This window comes from Cornus florida, unplaced genomic scaffold (assembly GCF_030987335.1).
Source record: "Cornus florida cultivar Cherokee Brave unplaced genomic scaffold, ASM3098733v1 CherokeeBrave_3.0.0_Hap2_Chr01, whole genome shotgun sequence".
Taxonomy (NCBI): Eukaryota; Viridiplantae; Streptophyta; class Magnoliopsida; order Cornales; family Cornaceae; genus Cornus; species Cornus florida.
This window is the reverse complement of record NW_026775571.1, coordinates 106,569,655-106,588,101: the sequence shown is the minus strand read 5'-3', so window position 1 is coordinate 106,588,101 and position 18,447 is coordinate 106,569,655. Positions and strand designations below refer to the sequence as shown.

Below are 18,447 nucleotides of genomic sequence, written 5' to 3'. Positions count from 1 at the left end.
TTCTATACACATCCTCGTGCCACTCAGATTTTGATGCTCTTGCAAGCTAGTCTTGAGGTTCGACTTATCAATCGATTTTTTCACAAGGTTATAACAAAGGTTGACTTGGCTGCAGCATGTGGTTAAATCATGCTATTTATGGAGATGATGTCGAGGGACCATTGTTCCCGATCAATTACTAAATGACACGCAAGCAAAAAGCTGAATAATTTTTCTAGATACACCAACTTTTGGTTAAAGCTGTTAGTTGTCTTCTAACAGTTACATATGAGAAGCTTTGTAGTCTTCTCTTTCCTTGAAAAAAATCTGCTGCTATGGGAAATGGTTACACAATTTCTTTTGCCAACTAGAGCTAAGGCCCGCAAAAGCATTCATTCAGTGCCTAAGCAGATCTACATAAGTATTATGCTTCACATCACAACCCTTTTCAACATTCAAATGAACAAATCTAATAATAATAACTATAGCCATATATAAAGTTTTCACATAGCAGATCTTGACATTCTTGTGCTATTCAAATCCCAAAGAACTTCATAATGGTGGGTTAAATCTACCTTCTTTGGATGGTCATCCTCCCTCCTAAAGACAGCAATCTGCGAGGCAAAACCCGGTTCCAAGTCACCGTCTCCACCAACACCACTGAATTCAACACTATAATTGTGCCGCGTGGCTAGGTCAGATGCCCAGTGGTTGAACTGCTCTCGGGTCCATTCAAACTTGTGGTCATGGTTCCGGAATTTAGAAGCTTGTGATTGGGATTTCTCATCTGGATCCTCTTGGCTTTGAAGATTAGATCTCTGGAGTATCACGTTGTACTCATAATTTGGGGTGGAGACGATAAGAATCTTTGGACAAAACGAACTAAGCACAATATCACCAAATAAGCACGCTTGATCTTCCTCCATGTGTTCAATCACCTATAATTTATCAAAATGTCTGATGTGAGGACCAATCAAACAATAATGGATGCACTTCAGCAAGTCAAAATGTCTGATTTGAAGACCAATCATGCAATACTTAATACACTTAAATAAATTACATTGCAATCGATCGAGCCCAATGGTATAACCTCCCCATTCTCAAAGAGGAGGGAAGGGGTTCGAGCCCGGGTGTGGGCAAAAAGTGTGCGCGAGTGTTCTTGCCAAGGTAAAAAAAAAAAAAAAATGAAGATTATAACACCATCATTGAAAATATGGCAATCTTGGTAAACTAAAAACATAAAAAAAATAAAAAGACATTTGATGGTCAGGAAAGGCGCATTTGAAATCTGTCTGTCTAATGTATGACAGTATGCGACCGATGAAAATTAGTAGTAGTAATAGATATATAGTTGCAGCCTGTATCTGTCATTACATAAGCTGTAAATTGATAAGGAAGAATGGAGCGTGGGGAGTTATTTGTTCACTTAATGCATATTTGTATTTCCACTAATGAAGACACAAAAATCATAATACCACAAGATCAGCAGCAATGGAAGCATCCATTGATGCAGAAGGCTGAAGTGAAGACGTAGTTATGGTGGTACAGTGACTAGCCACTTGGAAAACAGTACGTCCAAATTTTAGTTCTCCAATAAGCAAAAACTGGAAAAAACAGATAACATAGTTGGCAACTTTAATCAAAGTGCATGTCATTAAGTAGTAACACGGACATGTCACAGGAGGACCCCTGACAATGTAGGCCTGAGCATGGCTCTGAAGCACCTAAATATGTGCCAAACACAGTAATTGTGTATCAAAATTTAAATAAAAAAGAATCAGAAATTGAGGTGACCATTGGACTCAAATCAGCTGGACTCGTGAGGACACCACAAAGCATTAATTAGGCTGGATAACAAACAACAATATAGGAAAACATGCAACTAATGTTCAAAGGTCAAATGCAAAAGTGAAAAGAAGCTCTTCTCGAAGAGGACAGTAATTTTAGGTCAGACTGAATGTTTTATTCAGAATGGGTTTAATATGTTTAGGCCCTGCTTGTGCCAATTGCACTTCTAAAATCAAGATTATGATAAAGCACATTTGCTAATATGTTTTCTCATTAAAAGATAACGGACTCCGAAGAGGAATTGAAGTCTATAGTGCAATATATATGCATATATAATAACACAAACAAACAAATAGTATCAGTCTTTGGGTGTTTGGTTCTTTTATTGTCATATGCAAGTCCTTGTTTCTTAAATTACATTGCATTTATGAAGCATAAAAGGGAGTCATATCTATATCGGATACCACAAATTCCTTAAATACTCAGAAATACGTATCTGATACTGCATAAACTCAACTTAACAGATCCTGCTTGTTATGCCATTCCGCTCTACAGAAGCCCACAACTTTATCTAATACTTGATAAACATATCTAAAATTTGAAATAAATTTATTTATTTCAAACATGTAACTCGAACTTCTTAAAAACTGTGCGCTAAATGTCCAACACGTCATCAATATTATAATGTAGCAAATCTAGTACAGTATCATATAATTGTTGACATAAAAATACAAGAGTTTTAAGAGCTTGAACATTCTTATAGAAAAATTGAGAATATATATCTTCTACTGTAGACCCAATTCTATGCCTATGCAATACAATATTATGTTTGGTAGCATGAAATTGGTGACTTGAAATTGGAAATTGAGGGAAATAATTTAAACAATTCCACTTCAAATTTCAAGGTGCCAATTTCAGGCTTCCAAACACCATCAATCTTTTCATACAACTCTCAACTCAACAAAGCCTTTTTCCCAACTACTTGGCATCAACTACATGAATATTTTTTTTCCATTCCACTCTATCCAAGGATAGTCTTGGGTCAACCACGTGTTAACATCTCAATGATCTCATTTCTTACTCTACTCCCGTTAGCTTTGGTCTTCCCCTTCCCTTGGCATTACTCTCTGTGAGGACCATGTCACCCTTCCTAAACAGCAGACTTAGTGGTCTTCTTTGTACATGTCCATACCATCTCAATTTATCTCCAATTGGTGTTACTTCAATCATTTCACGTATGTGCACTTTTCTAATTCTATCCTTCCTTGTCTTGTGCACATCCATTTCATCATTCGCTTTTCCACCACACTCGCTTTATGCATACGTTGTTTCTTAGCTACCTAGCATTATGTCCATAGAGCACAACTGGTCTAATAATTGTTTAATAGAAATTCCTTTTCAATCTCAACAAAGTATGCCAATCACAAAATATGCTGGATGCATACTTCTATTTAACCCATTCTATCTTGATTCATGATGAATATCATCTCCAATTTCTCCTTCATTTTGAATAATTGAGCCTAAATAACGAAAATGTTCACTTCTTATACCACTTGATCCTCCAATTTCTCCAATTTCTTTTTATTTATAGCTTATACTATTATTGAGGAAAACCATGAGCACCAAGGCGAGTGCAAAGCGGACAATATCTACAAGCTATGAGCGGATCGTGACAAAATGGTATCAGAGCCAATCCTCAGTTGGCCCCCCAAGCTACTGTGACGTCCCATATTGCATGGGGGCGAGAGGTTTGATAACACTCATATGTGTGGATACCTCCTAACCGTGTAGACGCGCCTTGAGAAAAACCATAAGCATCGAGAGGAGAGTATGCAAAGCGGACAATATCTACACGGTGTGAGCGGGTTGTGACAATATGAACATGAATGCTAAGAATATGAGGAACCATCAATTGTTTTCATATGATTTTAATAGTATAAGCTATAAATATATCATTGCGTTGATATATCTAGGGCTTCAAAAAAAAAATCATGTTGTTTCTGAACAACTCGGGATCACCTCCTTTGAAGCTCGGCTCGTTTGAGCTCATTTAGTAAACAAGCTGATCCAAAACATTGTTCGGCCATGATCATACGTTCTTGAACACAAGCTTGTATAAGTTGAACTTAACTATTCAAACTCGTCATGATCTCAAATCAAACCCAAGCTGAACTCATGAACGAACGAGCCCGGACTGACAGAATTTTGGATTGGCTCGGATCATTTGCAGACCTAGATATATCCATAAAGACTTCTTTGTCACAATACTTTTAAAAGAGAATGTTAGTAATATTTATATAACATGACAAACTCAACTCAACTCAACTCAACAGATCTTTCTCCCAACTAAGCACTTACTTGGGATCGGTTACATAAATCTTGAATTTTCATTCTGCTCTAAAGTCATACCCTCAATCAACCCATAGTTTATCATATATTTCCTTACCAACTCTACCTTATATCAATCGTGATCTTCACCTTCCCCCCAAGCATTGCCCTCAATGTGTGATATGACAAACAATAGTTGTTTTTATAGTTGAACATAAATAAATACAAATATTTTAGATTTCATACACGTGTGATTACATGCACTATATACATAAATGAAGCTGCATTCTTGTTATCTTTGTACTTTTTTCAAGGTATTCATTATATCACCATTTCCTTCTTGTGTCATAACCACTTATCCGTGTCCATGCTTCATAGTATTGCATCCAAGTTCTGCATCTATCTTAGTGTGACATAGCTAAATTATAAATAACCTGACAAGAAAATCATAGGAAGTTTTGAACAATGTCTGAAGCCAGAAGCCACTCAATTATACATAGTGTAATAAAGTTAACATGCGACTGACAAAACTTGGATTTGAAAAGGAGAAAAAAAAAAAAAAAAAAAAAAAAAATCGTCTAGAATGAATAAAGTATAATTGTAAACCCATCCCAGCAACCCACATAGGTGGGACCAGGTCTAGGTAGTGATTCTTTCGGAAGTATAATTGTAAAATCAAATTAAAGGTTTAGACAAACCATGTAAAAAGGATTGACCATATTGTGCATTAAAGGTCCATCACTTGCAGGTAGAGTGTTATTGGTCAAGAAAGTAGTATCATCCTCTTATTATTATTTTTTTTTTAAGTTGGTACTCACACACATATGCCTCCACTGAGACTTGACCTCTTGACCTCCCTTTGAGAAGTAAGAGCCTGATACCGCTAGGCCACTGGCCCGTTGGTCATCCTCCTCTAATTATTGGTGCTATGCTTTCAAGATACCTTCTCATGTCTCTGCTCTGATTGAAAAGATGATCACGTCTTTCATACAGGGGAGTGGAGAAAATGCTAAGAAAATACACCTGATGAATTGGAGTCAGGTTACTAAACCTAAATCAGGATGGTTTGGCATCACAAAATTGAGTGAGATTGATAAAGCTGCTAAAGTCTCTCTATTTTGGGATTTTATTCAGGGAAAAGATAGGTTGTGGATAGCATGGTTTCAATCTCCGAGGGCTGCTGATCCGTCCGTGTAGAGTTGTACTTACAGCAGTAAATTCTCTCTGTTCTGGAAGACTCTGCTGGGGACTAGAGAAGATTTGGTAGCCGATATCCTGTTCAAAATAGGAGATGGTCAATCATTAAAGTTGTTCTAGGATCCTTGGTGGAAGGTTCTACTTTGATTCAAGCTTTTGGCCATAGAGTGGTTAGATGGTTTGATCTGTCCAACAATGCAAATGTTGGTGCCATTGTGCAAGGAAACAGATGGCTGAAGCCTAGAATCTTATCTACTGAGGCTAAATATATTTTAAACCAGCTTTTAGTTGTTAAGATCCTAAGAGGTCATCACCCAAAAAATCAGTGGTACAAAGGTTGTTGGAACCAAAGTAGACCTGCAGCATGCTTGACATCTTGTCTTGCCGGTCAAAATAGGATTCCCTCCCTTTCTAATTTGCAATTGAGGGGTATTTGTCTCACTTCTGTCGGCCATAACTGTTGTAGGGATGGGGATCAAATTGAACACTTGTTTTTTGAATGCTCATATGCTGCTAGTGTGTGGAAATGGTTGTTTGATGTCTTGCATTGGAATTGAGCGAAAAAATCTTCATGGGAGCAACTTATTGTTTGGTTCCAGCAAAGATTCAAGCATGATTCAAAAGATAACCACTGGTACAGGATGTTTTTCTCTTTTGTCATATGGGGTATTTGGAAAAGCAGAAATTCAAACCTTCATCAAGGTGTGGACCCTAGTTCTATTCAGCTAGCCATAATGGTGTTTTGGGAAGTAAGTGAGATTGGTGGAGTGCATCTAAATGACTTCCAGTGCTGAATAACAAATAACCATCAGTGGGGTCTGTATTTCTGGGCCTTTTCAGTTCAATTGCTGCAGCTGCAGGAAGTTAGCATTGAGTGCTGTGTTTTTAAGTTTTCAAAGGTTCATACATGTATGTATCTCAGGCTGGAGGTAGTCCTGAGTATTAGTGTTATTTTCCTTCTTTTCTTTTTAATTTCTGGGTTTTGGAAATAGTCTTTCTCAATTGTTAAGCGAGAGAATGCCCTCTCTCTTGGCCTTGTAGTTTTGTTTCTTTGGTTAATACAAGTTTACTTAGGGGGGAAAATATATACATGAAAGGTAAAAATGGAAGAAGAAGCGGAATCATCATAATTATGAGTTTACATATAAATATAAATATGTACATACATATACACATGCGGCAAGACAAGAAAGGATGGTTGAAGTAGCATCAAATGGAGATGAAATGAGAGACGCATGATTAAGGTGGTTTGAACGCTTGCAAAGAAAACCGCAAGGTGCACCAAATAGGAAGAGTTAACATGGTTCACATTGAGCGTAATGTAAGAACAAGGAAAGACTGAATGTAACGCAGTTAGTAAGAAAATGAAAAAATAAGATTCATTTAACTGACCCCAAGTGGTTGGGAAAAATAATAGGGCAAATTACATAAAACCCCCTCTACTTTCTATTTTTGGCATGAAACCCCCCTCCAAAATTTTCTTAACATAAAACCCCCTAACATTTTTTGTTGTTGCAACACTGCACCCTAATGACGAAAATGCCCCTAGAGTTTTTTTAAATGATTTTCATTTTATGTTTTCTTTTCCATTTTAATTTTTAAAAATATAACTTTAAGAAAATTTTGAAAATTAAACACCATTAAAGTGATTTATAATGACAAAAATGCCCCTTTATATAAATTTAAGAAAATTAGGTTTCTTTAAACTAATTTTCCCCTTCTCCCGAAGTTACGGGGCTATTTTGCCGAGTTCCTTAGAGAGAGTTGTCTCGCGCCCCTAGGTATTCTCTACCTACCCACCTGTGTCGGTTTCGGGTACAGGTACCCACGCACTCATTAAGATTGAATTCAATTAACAATTAAGAAATCTCATAAAAAAATATAGAGTCACCTTTTTCCTGGTCAGGTCAATAAAGTCATGAGTCTTAGGTTTTCTTTTCCTTTTTTTATTTTCAAGAAATAAAAATTTAAGAAAATTTTAAAAATCCAGGGTAGTTTTATTTTTTTTATAGATGCACCATTAATTTTTATTTTTCAGAAATAATTTTTTAATAACACTATGTTGAATGAGTCATTTGCATTAATTTTAATCTTATATTAAGGGGCACCCTTTTCTTAAAATATATGTATATTATATTAAGGAGTATTTTGTCATTAGAGGGTAGTGTTGCAACAAACAAAGAACTTGGTGTGGTTTTATGTCAAAAAAAAAATTTGAGGGGGGTTTTTTGCCAAAAATTGAAACTAAAGGGTGGTTTTATGCAATTTGCCCAAAATAATACACTAAGCTATAATAAATCAACATCCAACTTTGAACAAAACAATTTCAAGTGAGAGGAGCGAAAATGAACAATTAGATAACTAACTAAGAATGAACTCTCTAAAGGTTCAACTCATTGTTCAGAAGGAGAATACCTCTAAGCAAGTGCCAATATCAAATCCATACAATCGAGAATCAAAAACTGTGATGGAACCTTCATAAAGAGTTGCAGATTTGATTGCTGTACTTGGCTTAATAACATCAGAATTGGTGCTTAATTTTGAATGTAATATCTGCATTTTCAAAAGAAAACAATAAATGCAGCAAAATGATTAACGATATATTAATGAAGCATGCTAGAAAACTATTGCTAGTCTATAAAGTTAAAAGGGAAAAGAATGGAAAGAATTCAGTCTCCCTTTCCATACCCTCCAGAAGAAAAACAAATGGAAGGCTCACACCACTCCATATCATCAAAAAGAAAATCACATTCTAATTGCAATCACACTATGAATACCTCCTTCATAGAATGTACATCATATAACATTTTGACAAATATATATATATATATATATGTAAGTTTCTCTTTTCGCCTATATTCTGAAGAAGAAATGGGAAAAGGCTACTTATCAAAAAAAAAAAAAAAAAAAAAGGGAAAGGCGAGGCCCACATTAATCTGGTGATTCAGAAGATAAAAGTAACAACATTTGATGAATACTACCATTGATCCGTAAATTTTTTACATCATACTTCTTATATTTTCCGTCGTTACTCAACAAGTGATGAATAGATATGGTCATTAAATCAGTCGAGCACCAAATCTGCTGTCATTCCAGCAGTTGGAGCTATCAAACAGTAGAACTAGACCCCTTTGAATATGCTCCCTGCCTTTCAGAAGAAAAAAATTGTCCCCCAAAGTAACATAACAAATTTCTAAACAGAGGGAGAGAATTCGGTTGAAAGAAAAGATTCAAGGTATTAAAAGAGCAGGAAAAAATCTAATTCCAAACTCAAATGCTTGTACCTTTGCTGCACGGGCAAGACTCTTCTGAGAAATATCAACACCAACAACTATCTCCAGAGAAGTTGGATAATCTAACAAAGAATCCAGTAAACTCCCAGAGCCACATCCAAAATCAACCTGCAGTGAACACGGAAATCAACCTCCACTCTTTACATCAAATTTGGAAAATCGTAAAAAATAATAAAAATAATAATAAAGAAAAATAAAGAAAGATGCTACACATATACCAAAGAAGTAGCACGAGATTCTTTTATATGTTGCAATGCATATTGCACACGTTGCTTCGATAGAGGAGGACTGAAAAGAGCCTGCTCCATTCTGTCTTCCAAGGGTTCAGTCACCCGCAACAAAGTCACAGAGCACTCCAAGCTGCCGCTTTCTGCCACAAAGTATACAGCCAAGTGTAAATATGTAATGCATAGTTCTATGCATAAAATAATCAGAATGAAACGATAAGAGCCTATTGTTTCCCATTTTGCACTTTTGCTTTCAAAGGGTTCATCCAAATGTTGCAAGTTTCAACACAACAAAACCTCATCTAAAAATCAATTTTAGCATGTCCCATTACCCATGTTAGCAGGAACTTCTTCCTTATACTATTAGTTATTTCCAGCATAGTTGAGCAACATGACAATAATCAAATTATCAATACATTGCCCGTCTCCAACACTGGGGCTACCACCTGACCAGAATGACAAGGAATTTTTTATTTTGTCAAATCTTTTACCAAATAAAGGGAGGCAAAAAGTTTCCAGCCTCTCACCTTGGGCACACAGGTTCATGCATAAATCCAACATTTAAATGGGCAGAAGCTTTTCTCAGGCCAAGAAGCAAAGTTCCATTATTCTTGATCTGGCTAGCTGCCTATGCAATCTCATGAAATAGACATAAAAAAAGAGTTTCAACTTACTTGAAGAAATTAATGAAAGGGTTCTTGCAGAATCACCAGCTGCAGCCAAAATCAACTCTTGAGGAGGTAATTCCATGAAAAAACAAGCAGATTGGCCCACGGACATCTGTGTCACAACTCCTTCAAGACATGTGATCACTGCTCCGGTCCCTATCTCAAACTCAAACTCTTCATTACTTTCAAGAAGTTCTTTCATAACCTCTCCTTCTGTCACCAAAGATATGGTATAACTAATACAAGCTAAACATCCATTGGATGGAGAGACTCCAGAATCTGGACCTCCAATGTTTGTAGGGTACACACCTTCCACCGTATCTATTTGATTCACGGAGTTTGAATGTGATACTCTGCCTCCTTGAGTCCGAATGCTCTGACAAACATTATGTACAGGTCGGCACAAAGCAAACTCCTTTAAAAAGTACTGGGGATAAAACTGGATGCCAAGAACATCTCCTGAGGAGGTCAGCTTATCTAAAGACATATCTAGTTGATTAAAGTATGTGTTCAACCATGAGAGAACTTTCAAAGAAGCATTCTGGATGGCATCAGTATCTTTCTTATACAATTCTTTTGGTAAACACTGTATAATTAGATCCTTATGCTTGGAAAATATTTTTATTTCACATCTAAATGTTCCTCTTGTTCCCACTGATCCACTGCCAGCAATGCCACCTCCATTGGATTCTGATTTACCTGACTCAGTAACCTTCAACTTCTTGTGTGAACTAGGTAACTGTGGCACTGATTCTAAGGGATCATTCGTAGGAGAGAAGAGAGGTTCAGATAAATGGTGCTGACGGCAAAATGCTAAAAGGAGATCCCTTGGAAAGGAACCCCGCCAATTTGTTCGCATAGTGAACACTGCAGGCAACTCTGCTGCAAGTATTGCATTCCTGGACACCTTGTAAACTCCACTAGGTATCTTACTAATAAATATCCTGTAAAACAAGTTATCATTATGATTGAGTAATGCAATCTAAAAGGTACTCAGAATACTATAATTTGCACATGTGGGTGCATCACATAAAACATTACAACCACCCTAAGACGAGAAACACAGTTTTCAAACTGGACAGCAAGGAAACTTGCGCAAGCATCTTAGCAACATATGCCAATGTTATGCATCAATAGCCTAAATAGATGACCCTACATAGAAAATCACTGAAAACAACACTGACATATCCTGAAGTTTCCATAATCACCCCAAGGTGCATACAAACTATCACCAATCACTGTCCCTTCTTTATTTTTGAAGCAATAGATGTCTTATTGACAATCTAACCTGATCTACAAGGAATTTAAATAATCTTAATAGAGGTAAGAAAATGATATGTCTTATTACTTAATCATATATCATTAAAGAAACTTAGGTACTTTAATTTTATTCAAATCATCACATAATTATTTATGTGTGAATAATAGCTGCTGTTCTTTTTTTTAGTGTTTACGATTTACATATAAAAAAATAACATGGAATATAATAGTTATTCTAACTGTTTAAATAAATGAAGCCATCTTTGATGGCTCTTAAGTCAATATTTCTTTTCATGATACACTTTAAGACAGCAAGATAATTTCATAATATAAGTAGTTAACCACTTTTGGAATGATTCTATTGCTTCGAAAAACAGAGGAAATGTACGTTATTTGTACATGATCTCGACAAAAGGAGTCAGAGGTGTCATGAGGTCAACCTCATAGTAGCATTACTCTAAGGGAAATGTTAGGCCACTTATAATTGTTCTAGAAAACATAAGAGATCACTAAGCAATTTGCCCATTAACCCAACTGAAGATTATGGTGTACTTGCGTGCAGTGTAGAGCACAGAGGCTCAATTGCAGCAGAATCCATTTAATTTTACCAGAATAACTAACTATTAATCAAAGGTCAATTATGCACACACTGGTATTCTGAAAAATAAATTTATATATTTTTAGAATCTTTCACCTAATTTCATAGAATGACGTATAGACACCCAGTTTGAAAGAAATGATGTATAAGAAATTTTTTAAAGAAAAAAAAAATTATAATCACACAAATACAATTTATTTTCAGAAAACTCTCAAATAATAATATAAGAATTCTTTTTTCTTTCAGTACAGATCACTCCAATACTTAAAAAATGCTAAAGAATTTGGAGATTAAGCAGTATAAGGGAGCATATGGTGGAATAAACTATTCAACAAACCAAATGAAGTCAGATAGGGACCTGTAATATGTACGCAAGGATACATCTTCATGGAAGAGGTCAGCAGAGTTCCATTTGTACCCAACAGATGCCAAAATTGCATCACCATATATATCTTGACCAGAGAAGTAACTTGCCCTCACATTTAAAGATCCCTCAAACTGAACAGCTTTTGTTTGCAGAAGTTCTGACGACGGATCCAGCGTATACAATTTGGAAGCACGAGCGTACAGTCTCGTCTCAGAAGAAGCTCTGCCAATAGTCCTGTAAAAATTGTGTAGTTCTTCAAATAAGCAGATATTCACAAGGTATATTTCTATAAAACAAACAAAGGTGCCATCCTCTCCCACTCTACCCAAACATGTACTCTAAACCTTAGGGGTTGAGTGCCAAAACATTTAACATACAATTTCCAACCTTTCAACCCAAGCCCATCGGTAAATGAAATTTCCCTCCCTTAGTTGACAAGCATGTAAAATTAAACTTGGAAAATTAAACTTCACTGGAGTCCATGAGCTGCCCATCCATTCATATTAGAGTTTTGTGTGACTCTTTTATTATAAGAAACATACTTAATGAATTGCACAGCGTATTAGACCAAACCTGAAATTTGGCGCGCACAATAAACATGGTAAGGATATCTAATGCAAGCTGGGCTAGGCAAAATATAAGTTCTACAAAGATTAATGATTCAAATAAGCAGATATTCACAAGGTACATTTTTATAAAACAAAGAAAGGTGCCATCCTCTCCCACTCTACCCAAACATGTACTCTAAACCTTCCTTTCAACCCAAGCCCATCGGTAAATGAAATTTCCCTCCCTTGGTTGTCAAGCATGGAAAATTAAACTTCACTGGAGTCCATGAGCTGCCCATCCATTCATATTAGAGTTTTGTGTGACTCTTTTATTATAAGAAACATACGTAATGAATTGCACAGCGTATTAGACCAAACCTGAAATTTGGCGCGCACAATAAACATGGTAAGGATATCTAATGCAAGCTGGGCTAGGCAAAATATAAGTTCTACAAAGATTAATGATTCAAATAAGCAGATATTCACAAGGTACATTTCTATAAAACAAAGAAAGGTGCCATCCTCTCCCACTCTACCCAAACATGTACTCTAAACCTTCCTTTCAACCCAAGCCCATCGGTAAATGAAATTTCCCTCCCTTAGTTGTCAAGCATGGAAAATTAAACTTCACTGGAGTCCATGAGCTGCCCATCCATTCATATTAGAGTTTTGTGTGACTCTTTTATTATAAGAAACGTACTTATGAATTGCACAGCTAACTGTATTTGACCAAACCTGAAATTTGGCGCACACAATAAACATGGTAAGGATATCTAATGCAAGCTGGGCTAGGCAAAATATAAGTTCTACAAAGATTAATGATTCAAAATTATGTGTTATTTTAGCTGCAAACTGGAACACTAATTGAGTAGTCCAAATAAAATTCAAGTATATGAGGACATTCAAGACGAACTATGCACACCAAACTATACCAATTAAAATTTATCAAATCTTTTACCTGGATATCAGAACCTTAGACGAATCTGTTACACTAAGGTTGTGCGCAATAACATCCAAGTAATAGCCATTAGAGGAAACACTAAGAGTTACGGGTACGACAGTCTTGTCAACTGAATATGGAATACATATGGCTTCAATCGAAGTGCTTTCTGGAAAGCTACACTGTTGGTTTACTACAGACTGTATAATCTCAGGATCGTAAGGATCTCGCCTCTTAATCGAAAGCTGTTCTTCAGAAATAGAAATGAAACTGGGTAATGTCGCAGCAGCCCTCAGCACAAGTGACAAAACCAACGATGGATTTGATTCAACCTCAGGATTTATGTATTTACATAAATTATTAGACTTTGTATCACAGATGGTAATAACAGAAACTGGAACTGAACCATCCAGCTGATCCTCTCGTCGTAAAGCTGCTCTAAAGTGACCACTCAATGGATGAAGAGATGAAAGAAACTTCACCAATGGCACAAAGATAAAGCAGAAAAGTTAGAATCAACTCAATTAATAAAAGATAAGCTAATACCAATCAGATGTTTTAAATGATGAAATACGGATGCTAGAAATATACCAAGATTTCTAATCACTGAAGAAGATAGAATGAAAGCTTCTTGACAGTAGTCTATTTTGGTTTAAGCGACCTACCTCATTCGAGAATAAATATTTTAGACGTAGAACTAAATCATCCCATGCTTCTTGTACAGTAGGATTACTAGTTGTAGGGTTGATGCCTAGCTGTAACAGAAGAATACAACTAATAAGGAAATATGCTTTATCAGTCAATTACATATTACACGTATTTACGTAAAGAGGTAAGACAAAACAGACACAATAACCTAATCTGAATATTATACCCAATAAGAAATTTGTTTTAGGAGGCATGTAAAACAGAACAGGCAAATGTGTCAGAGCCTTTATAAGTAGAAAAAAATGCTTATGGTGTTTGCGACATAGATAATGTCATGGGTTTTAATAAAATAAGAGTTAACGACAATTGAAAGTTTGATGAGTGAACACCCAACCAAATGACACTGAAGGTTAACATTAAGCTAACAACTCTTCCTTACATGCTATAAATGAACCAATTGGATATATAAACGGGAAAAGAAAAGAGATGAGAAACAGAGAGAGTACTGGAAAATATACAACGATCTTCTTAATATAATATACAAGGTAGGTGAAAATAAATTCATTGTTGTTTTTCAAAAAAAATAATAATTCATTGTTGAAGTTAAATGGTATCAATATCATGAACATCACTTGGTGACTATCACTGGTATTAAAATGGTATTTGAAGTGAATGAAGTAAATACGCAGAAAATTAAGTAAAATTTAATATAGATAACTACCACTAAACAGAAAAAAAGGGAAAGGTCATACTAAAACAATCTACACATTAATATTCTCTGATGCGATTTTGAGATTATTTACATTGTTGAATCAAAATCTTAAATTAATACTGGAACCGTTTGTCACTGAACATTGCCACTACAATTCACAGGTTGAGTAGCAACCAATGTGGTATCAAGCAAATAAGATGGATATGATTTATATTTTACAAACACGAAGAAAAACCTTTTCTAAAGCCATCTCTGCAGCAGATTGCTCTGCCTCCTTCTTCTTTTTAAAGGTTTCTGACACAACAGAAAATTCTGGAAGCTGCAAACGGCAGCGGTAAAGGCACGGGCCCTTCTGTGAGATGGCTAGCCCCGGGCATCCATTTTGAGTGGATTCCTGTACTTCCTCTACCTTATAGCATGCCTTGGTACCAAACTTCTGGTTTATAATAGCCTTAGGCGTAAGCAATGGCTTCTTTACCGCAACACCTGGGTATCCTTCCGTTTCCATCAAAACCCCTCCAGGTGATGGAATAAATATAAAGTATTTGACTAGATAAATTAGCTTACTGCTAATTTTCCCCTGTTTTCAATAACATCTCAAACCAAAGTCAAACCACAGAATATCACTCATTGACAGCAAGCAAAGAAAACAGGAATTTAAATTTTCCAATTGAAAATTAACATTAACACACTACAATCAACCTCTCTCTAAATTCACAATCATAAAAATAAAATAAAATAACTAAATACCGATTCACAAATAACTCTAATATGTCTATGATCTCTTCTTAAACAATAAGTTTCAGAGGTCAATCTGCATCACCCAGATTTACATGCAAGTAATGTTAGTGAACAAAGAGTTTTAGATGAAAACACAACGCTTATCAGTTAGTGATGTTGTATCTCTAAACTAACATGACAATTTAGTAAAATGATCGAGTGTCGTGTGAGAATAGGATTTCTAAAATAACAAGGTAGACCACGGAATAGACAATGTAAAGCTAATCTTCAACAACCAAAAAGATCTATAAATTTTGCAAGCATGTGAATTAGCAAATGACTATCAAGCCCAACGTTGTTTCAAGTTAGGAAGTGCCATAATAAAAGACGAATTGACATTTGGCCATCATACCCACTCTTTTGAGGGCGAGACTTGGTGCAACGATAAGGTTGATGCATTGTGACCTGGAGGTCAAGGGTTCGAAACAAGGAAACAGCCTCTTCGTGTGCGAAGCTAAGGCTGCATACATCTAACCCTCCCCAGACCCCGCAATGACGGGAGCCTCATGCACTGTGTTTTCCCTTTGCCCTTTACCCACTCTTTTGAGGTATGATGTTTCCAAAATTGAATTATCAGCATCTACAAGCATGTTTTATATGTAAATACATATTGATTTGTTGCTCAATAGATTGCTCGGACAAAGACATATAACACAGACTCAAAGTAGACATGAATTCAACTCTATCTCTGATGATACGTCCCAACTGCTTCTATCAAATCTCCCCCTATATTCAATATGTGCCAATAATTAAAAAACGAAAAAGAATTATTTTCATATCCACCACATATGGAGTGCAATTGACATAGCTCATCAGGGGAAACAAAAGAATATAGTGTGGTCAACACGTCAGTCATTCTCGTATGTCAAAACATGAGTTCGTACTAAGACACAATGACAACTCCTACACTTAGCCCGTTTTTGCTACATACATTTATCAAAAAGCATTAAGATATTTATTAAAAAACTGTCATCCATTCCAAACTTAGGTAAAATCCAATTACTGCAATAGTGTTACAATAGTGCTATTGACCATCCAAAAATTATCAGAAAAAAAAAAAAAAAAAAAAACCCCAATATGTATATAGATTACGTTCAACAGTAATGCAATGACTCAGCACTAAATCCCCCCCCCCCCCCCCCCAAAAAAAACTCCATATCGTCCAAAGCAAAGCACTCTACCGATTATAACACTTTGGCAGTATACGAAATTTGTTGGGTACCATGTATTTTGGATGCAAGAGAACAACTTTACAAGACACCACCAATTTCAAATTTCCCAATGCACTATGTAATTAAAGCTCATGGTATCAAAAGAAACATTAATCCAGGATTAACAGAAGCAAAATAGATATACAATGTATGGGAAATTCACAAAGCCCTAAACCCCAAAATTCTGACAAAATGCCTAGAAGTTCCAGAATATATATACACATACATATATATAACATATGAAAAAAAATCAGAACTTTGTACTAATTATTATATAAAAATCGAAACTTTGTATTGATTATTATTGATCGAGTGATGAAATTATCAATTTGAGTTAAATTAGCCAAAAATACAACACAATAGCGCATTAATCGTAATAGAAACAAACAAAAGCAAATAGAGCGTAAAGTAATTCGTAGAAATAAAGGCTGCGAAATTGGAAAACGAGTTCAAGAACACAAAGAAAAAGGAAAGGAAACTGAAAATATATTAAAAAAATTAAAAAATTACAAAAAAAAAATGGGTTGATAATCAGGGAAGTGAATGATACCTCTCTACATGGACAATGGCTTAGAGAGAGAGAGAGAAAGATAGAGAGAGAGAGTAGTGGGTATTGGAACAAAGGATAAAGGGTTTTGACGGTTCCTTTTTTTTTTTTTTTTTGGAACAGAAAAGAGAGACTGTCAGTTGTACAACAATATTCTTCACGAACTGTACTTTCCTTGTCGCCAAAGGGATCGTTTGTTATAGAGAGAGAACGAAAGTTTCATATATATATATATATATATATATATACACTTGCTTGTTTCGGTTTAAGAGTTTCAGGAGAGAGAGCAGAGGGAAAAGTTACTACCTTTTGTATATGTAAATCTATTGAACTAGGACCATCGGTTACAGTCAAAGCAGTTCGGATAGTCAAAAGTCTTGTTGACGGTGAACAAAGGTTGTCCACTTACCTTTTTGTATTTAATTATTGAATGAAATAATTTTTTTTAAATGTATGGAAAGTTAAATAAATTATTTAATATATTTAAGTTAAAAAAAAAAAGAGTTTCCGACTCTTCATAGGAGAGGAATCTCTTCGAAGCAATTTTTTTTTTATTGTATTTTTGGTGATTTATTTATTTATTTTAATTTTGCTAGGTAAAGTAATTTAATGTAATTCATATGTCAGTGCTTATAAGGTTTTTGACAGTAGTGTCATTGTTTTGACACTAATTAATTTAATCGAAGTTATACAATGGGAGCGGAAGTAAAGTATATTCGAGAGTGAAACAAAATTTAAATTTGATTGGAGTTGAGGATCTGAAAGTACTTATATACTATTGTGTGTATAAAACGATTTTAATAATTATACATATGTTCAAATCCATTATATATTTTGTAGAATAATAGAAATATAATATTCATAAGCATTAAAAAATGTGTTTAAGATATAATTCAACTTATTTCTTTTATATTAGGAGATTTACAATATTAGTAATAATTAAAATACAAAAATTAGTATTTTTTATTTTTTTTTAACAAAATGAGACATGAGAAATCTATACATTTATTGTAGATTCTTAAAAGAGATATTGTTTAAATTTTCACGAAACATTGTTTTAGAGATTTGCACGAGGGAGAGTGGCTTTGAACAATAATAATGTATGATAAGGTATCATTAGTAATTAAGTGGGGACATATTTAAAATTTTTATTAAAAAAAAATATAGATATTTTTAAGATTTTCACAAAATCTATATGTAATTATGTAAATAAAAAAAATCAGGTGCCTGATATTAGTAGTAGGTACATTTTGATAGTTGTCATTTATAATAAAGTATGATACTCAGTTATCCATAATACAATAAATGAAAAATAGTTGTGAATTCAAGATTCATTTATTATTATTATTTTAAAAT

At 34.9% G+C, this 18,447-nt stretch overlaps 1 protein-coding gene across 1 annotated transcript; it reads right to left on the bottom strand.

Annotated features, from left to right (window-relative positions):
- Window positions 1-196: 196 nt before the first annotated feature.
- Window positions 197-17,384, bottom strand: LOC132312250 (small RNA 2'-O-methyltransferase-like). Its single transcript, XM_059810548.1, has 10 exons — window positions 17,095-17,384; window positions 14,789-15,133; window positions 13,859-13,948; window positions 13,212-13,669; window positions 11,697-11,939; window positions 9,487-10,424; window positions 8,804-8,955; window positions 8,577-8,693; window positions 7,708-7,845; window positions 197-917 (listed from the first exon to the last, which is right to left on the bottom strand). The coding sequence occupies exons 2-10, from the start codon at window positions 15,059-15,061 to the stop codon at window positions 483-485; spliced, it is 2,844 nt and encodes a 947-aa protein (XP_059666531.1). The 5' UTR covers window positions 15,062-15,133; window positions 17,095-17,384; the 3' UTR covers window positions 197-482.
- Window positions 17,385-18,447: the final 1,063 nt, after the last annotated feature.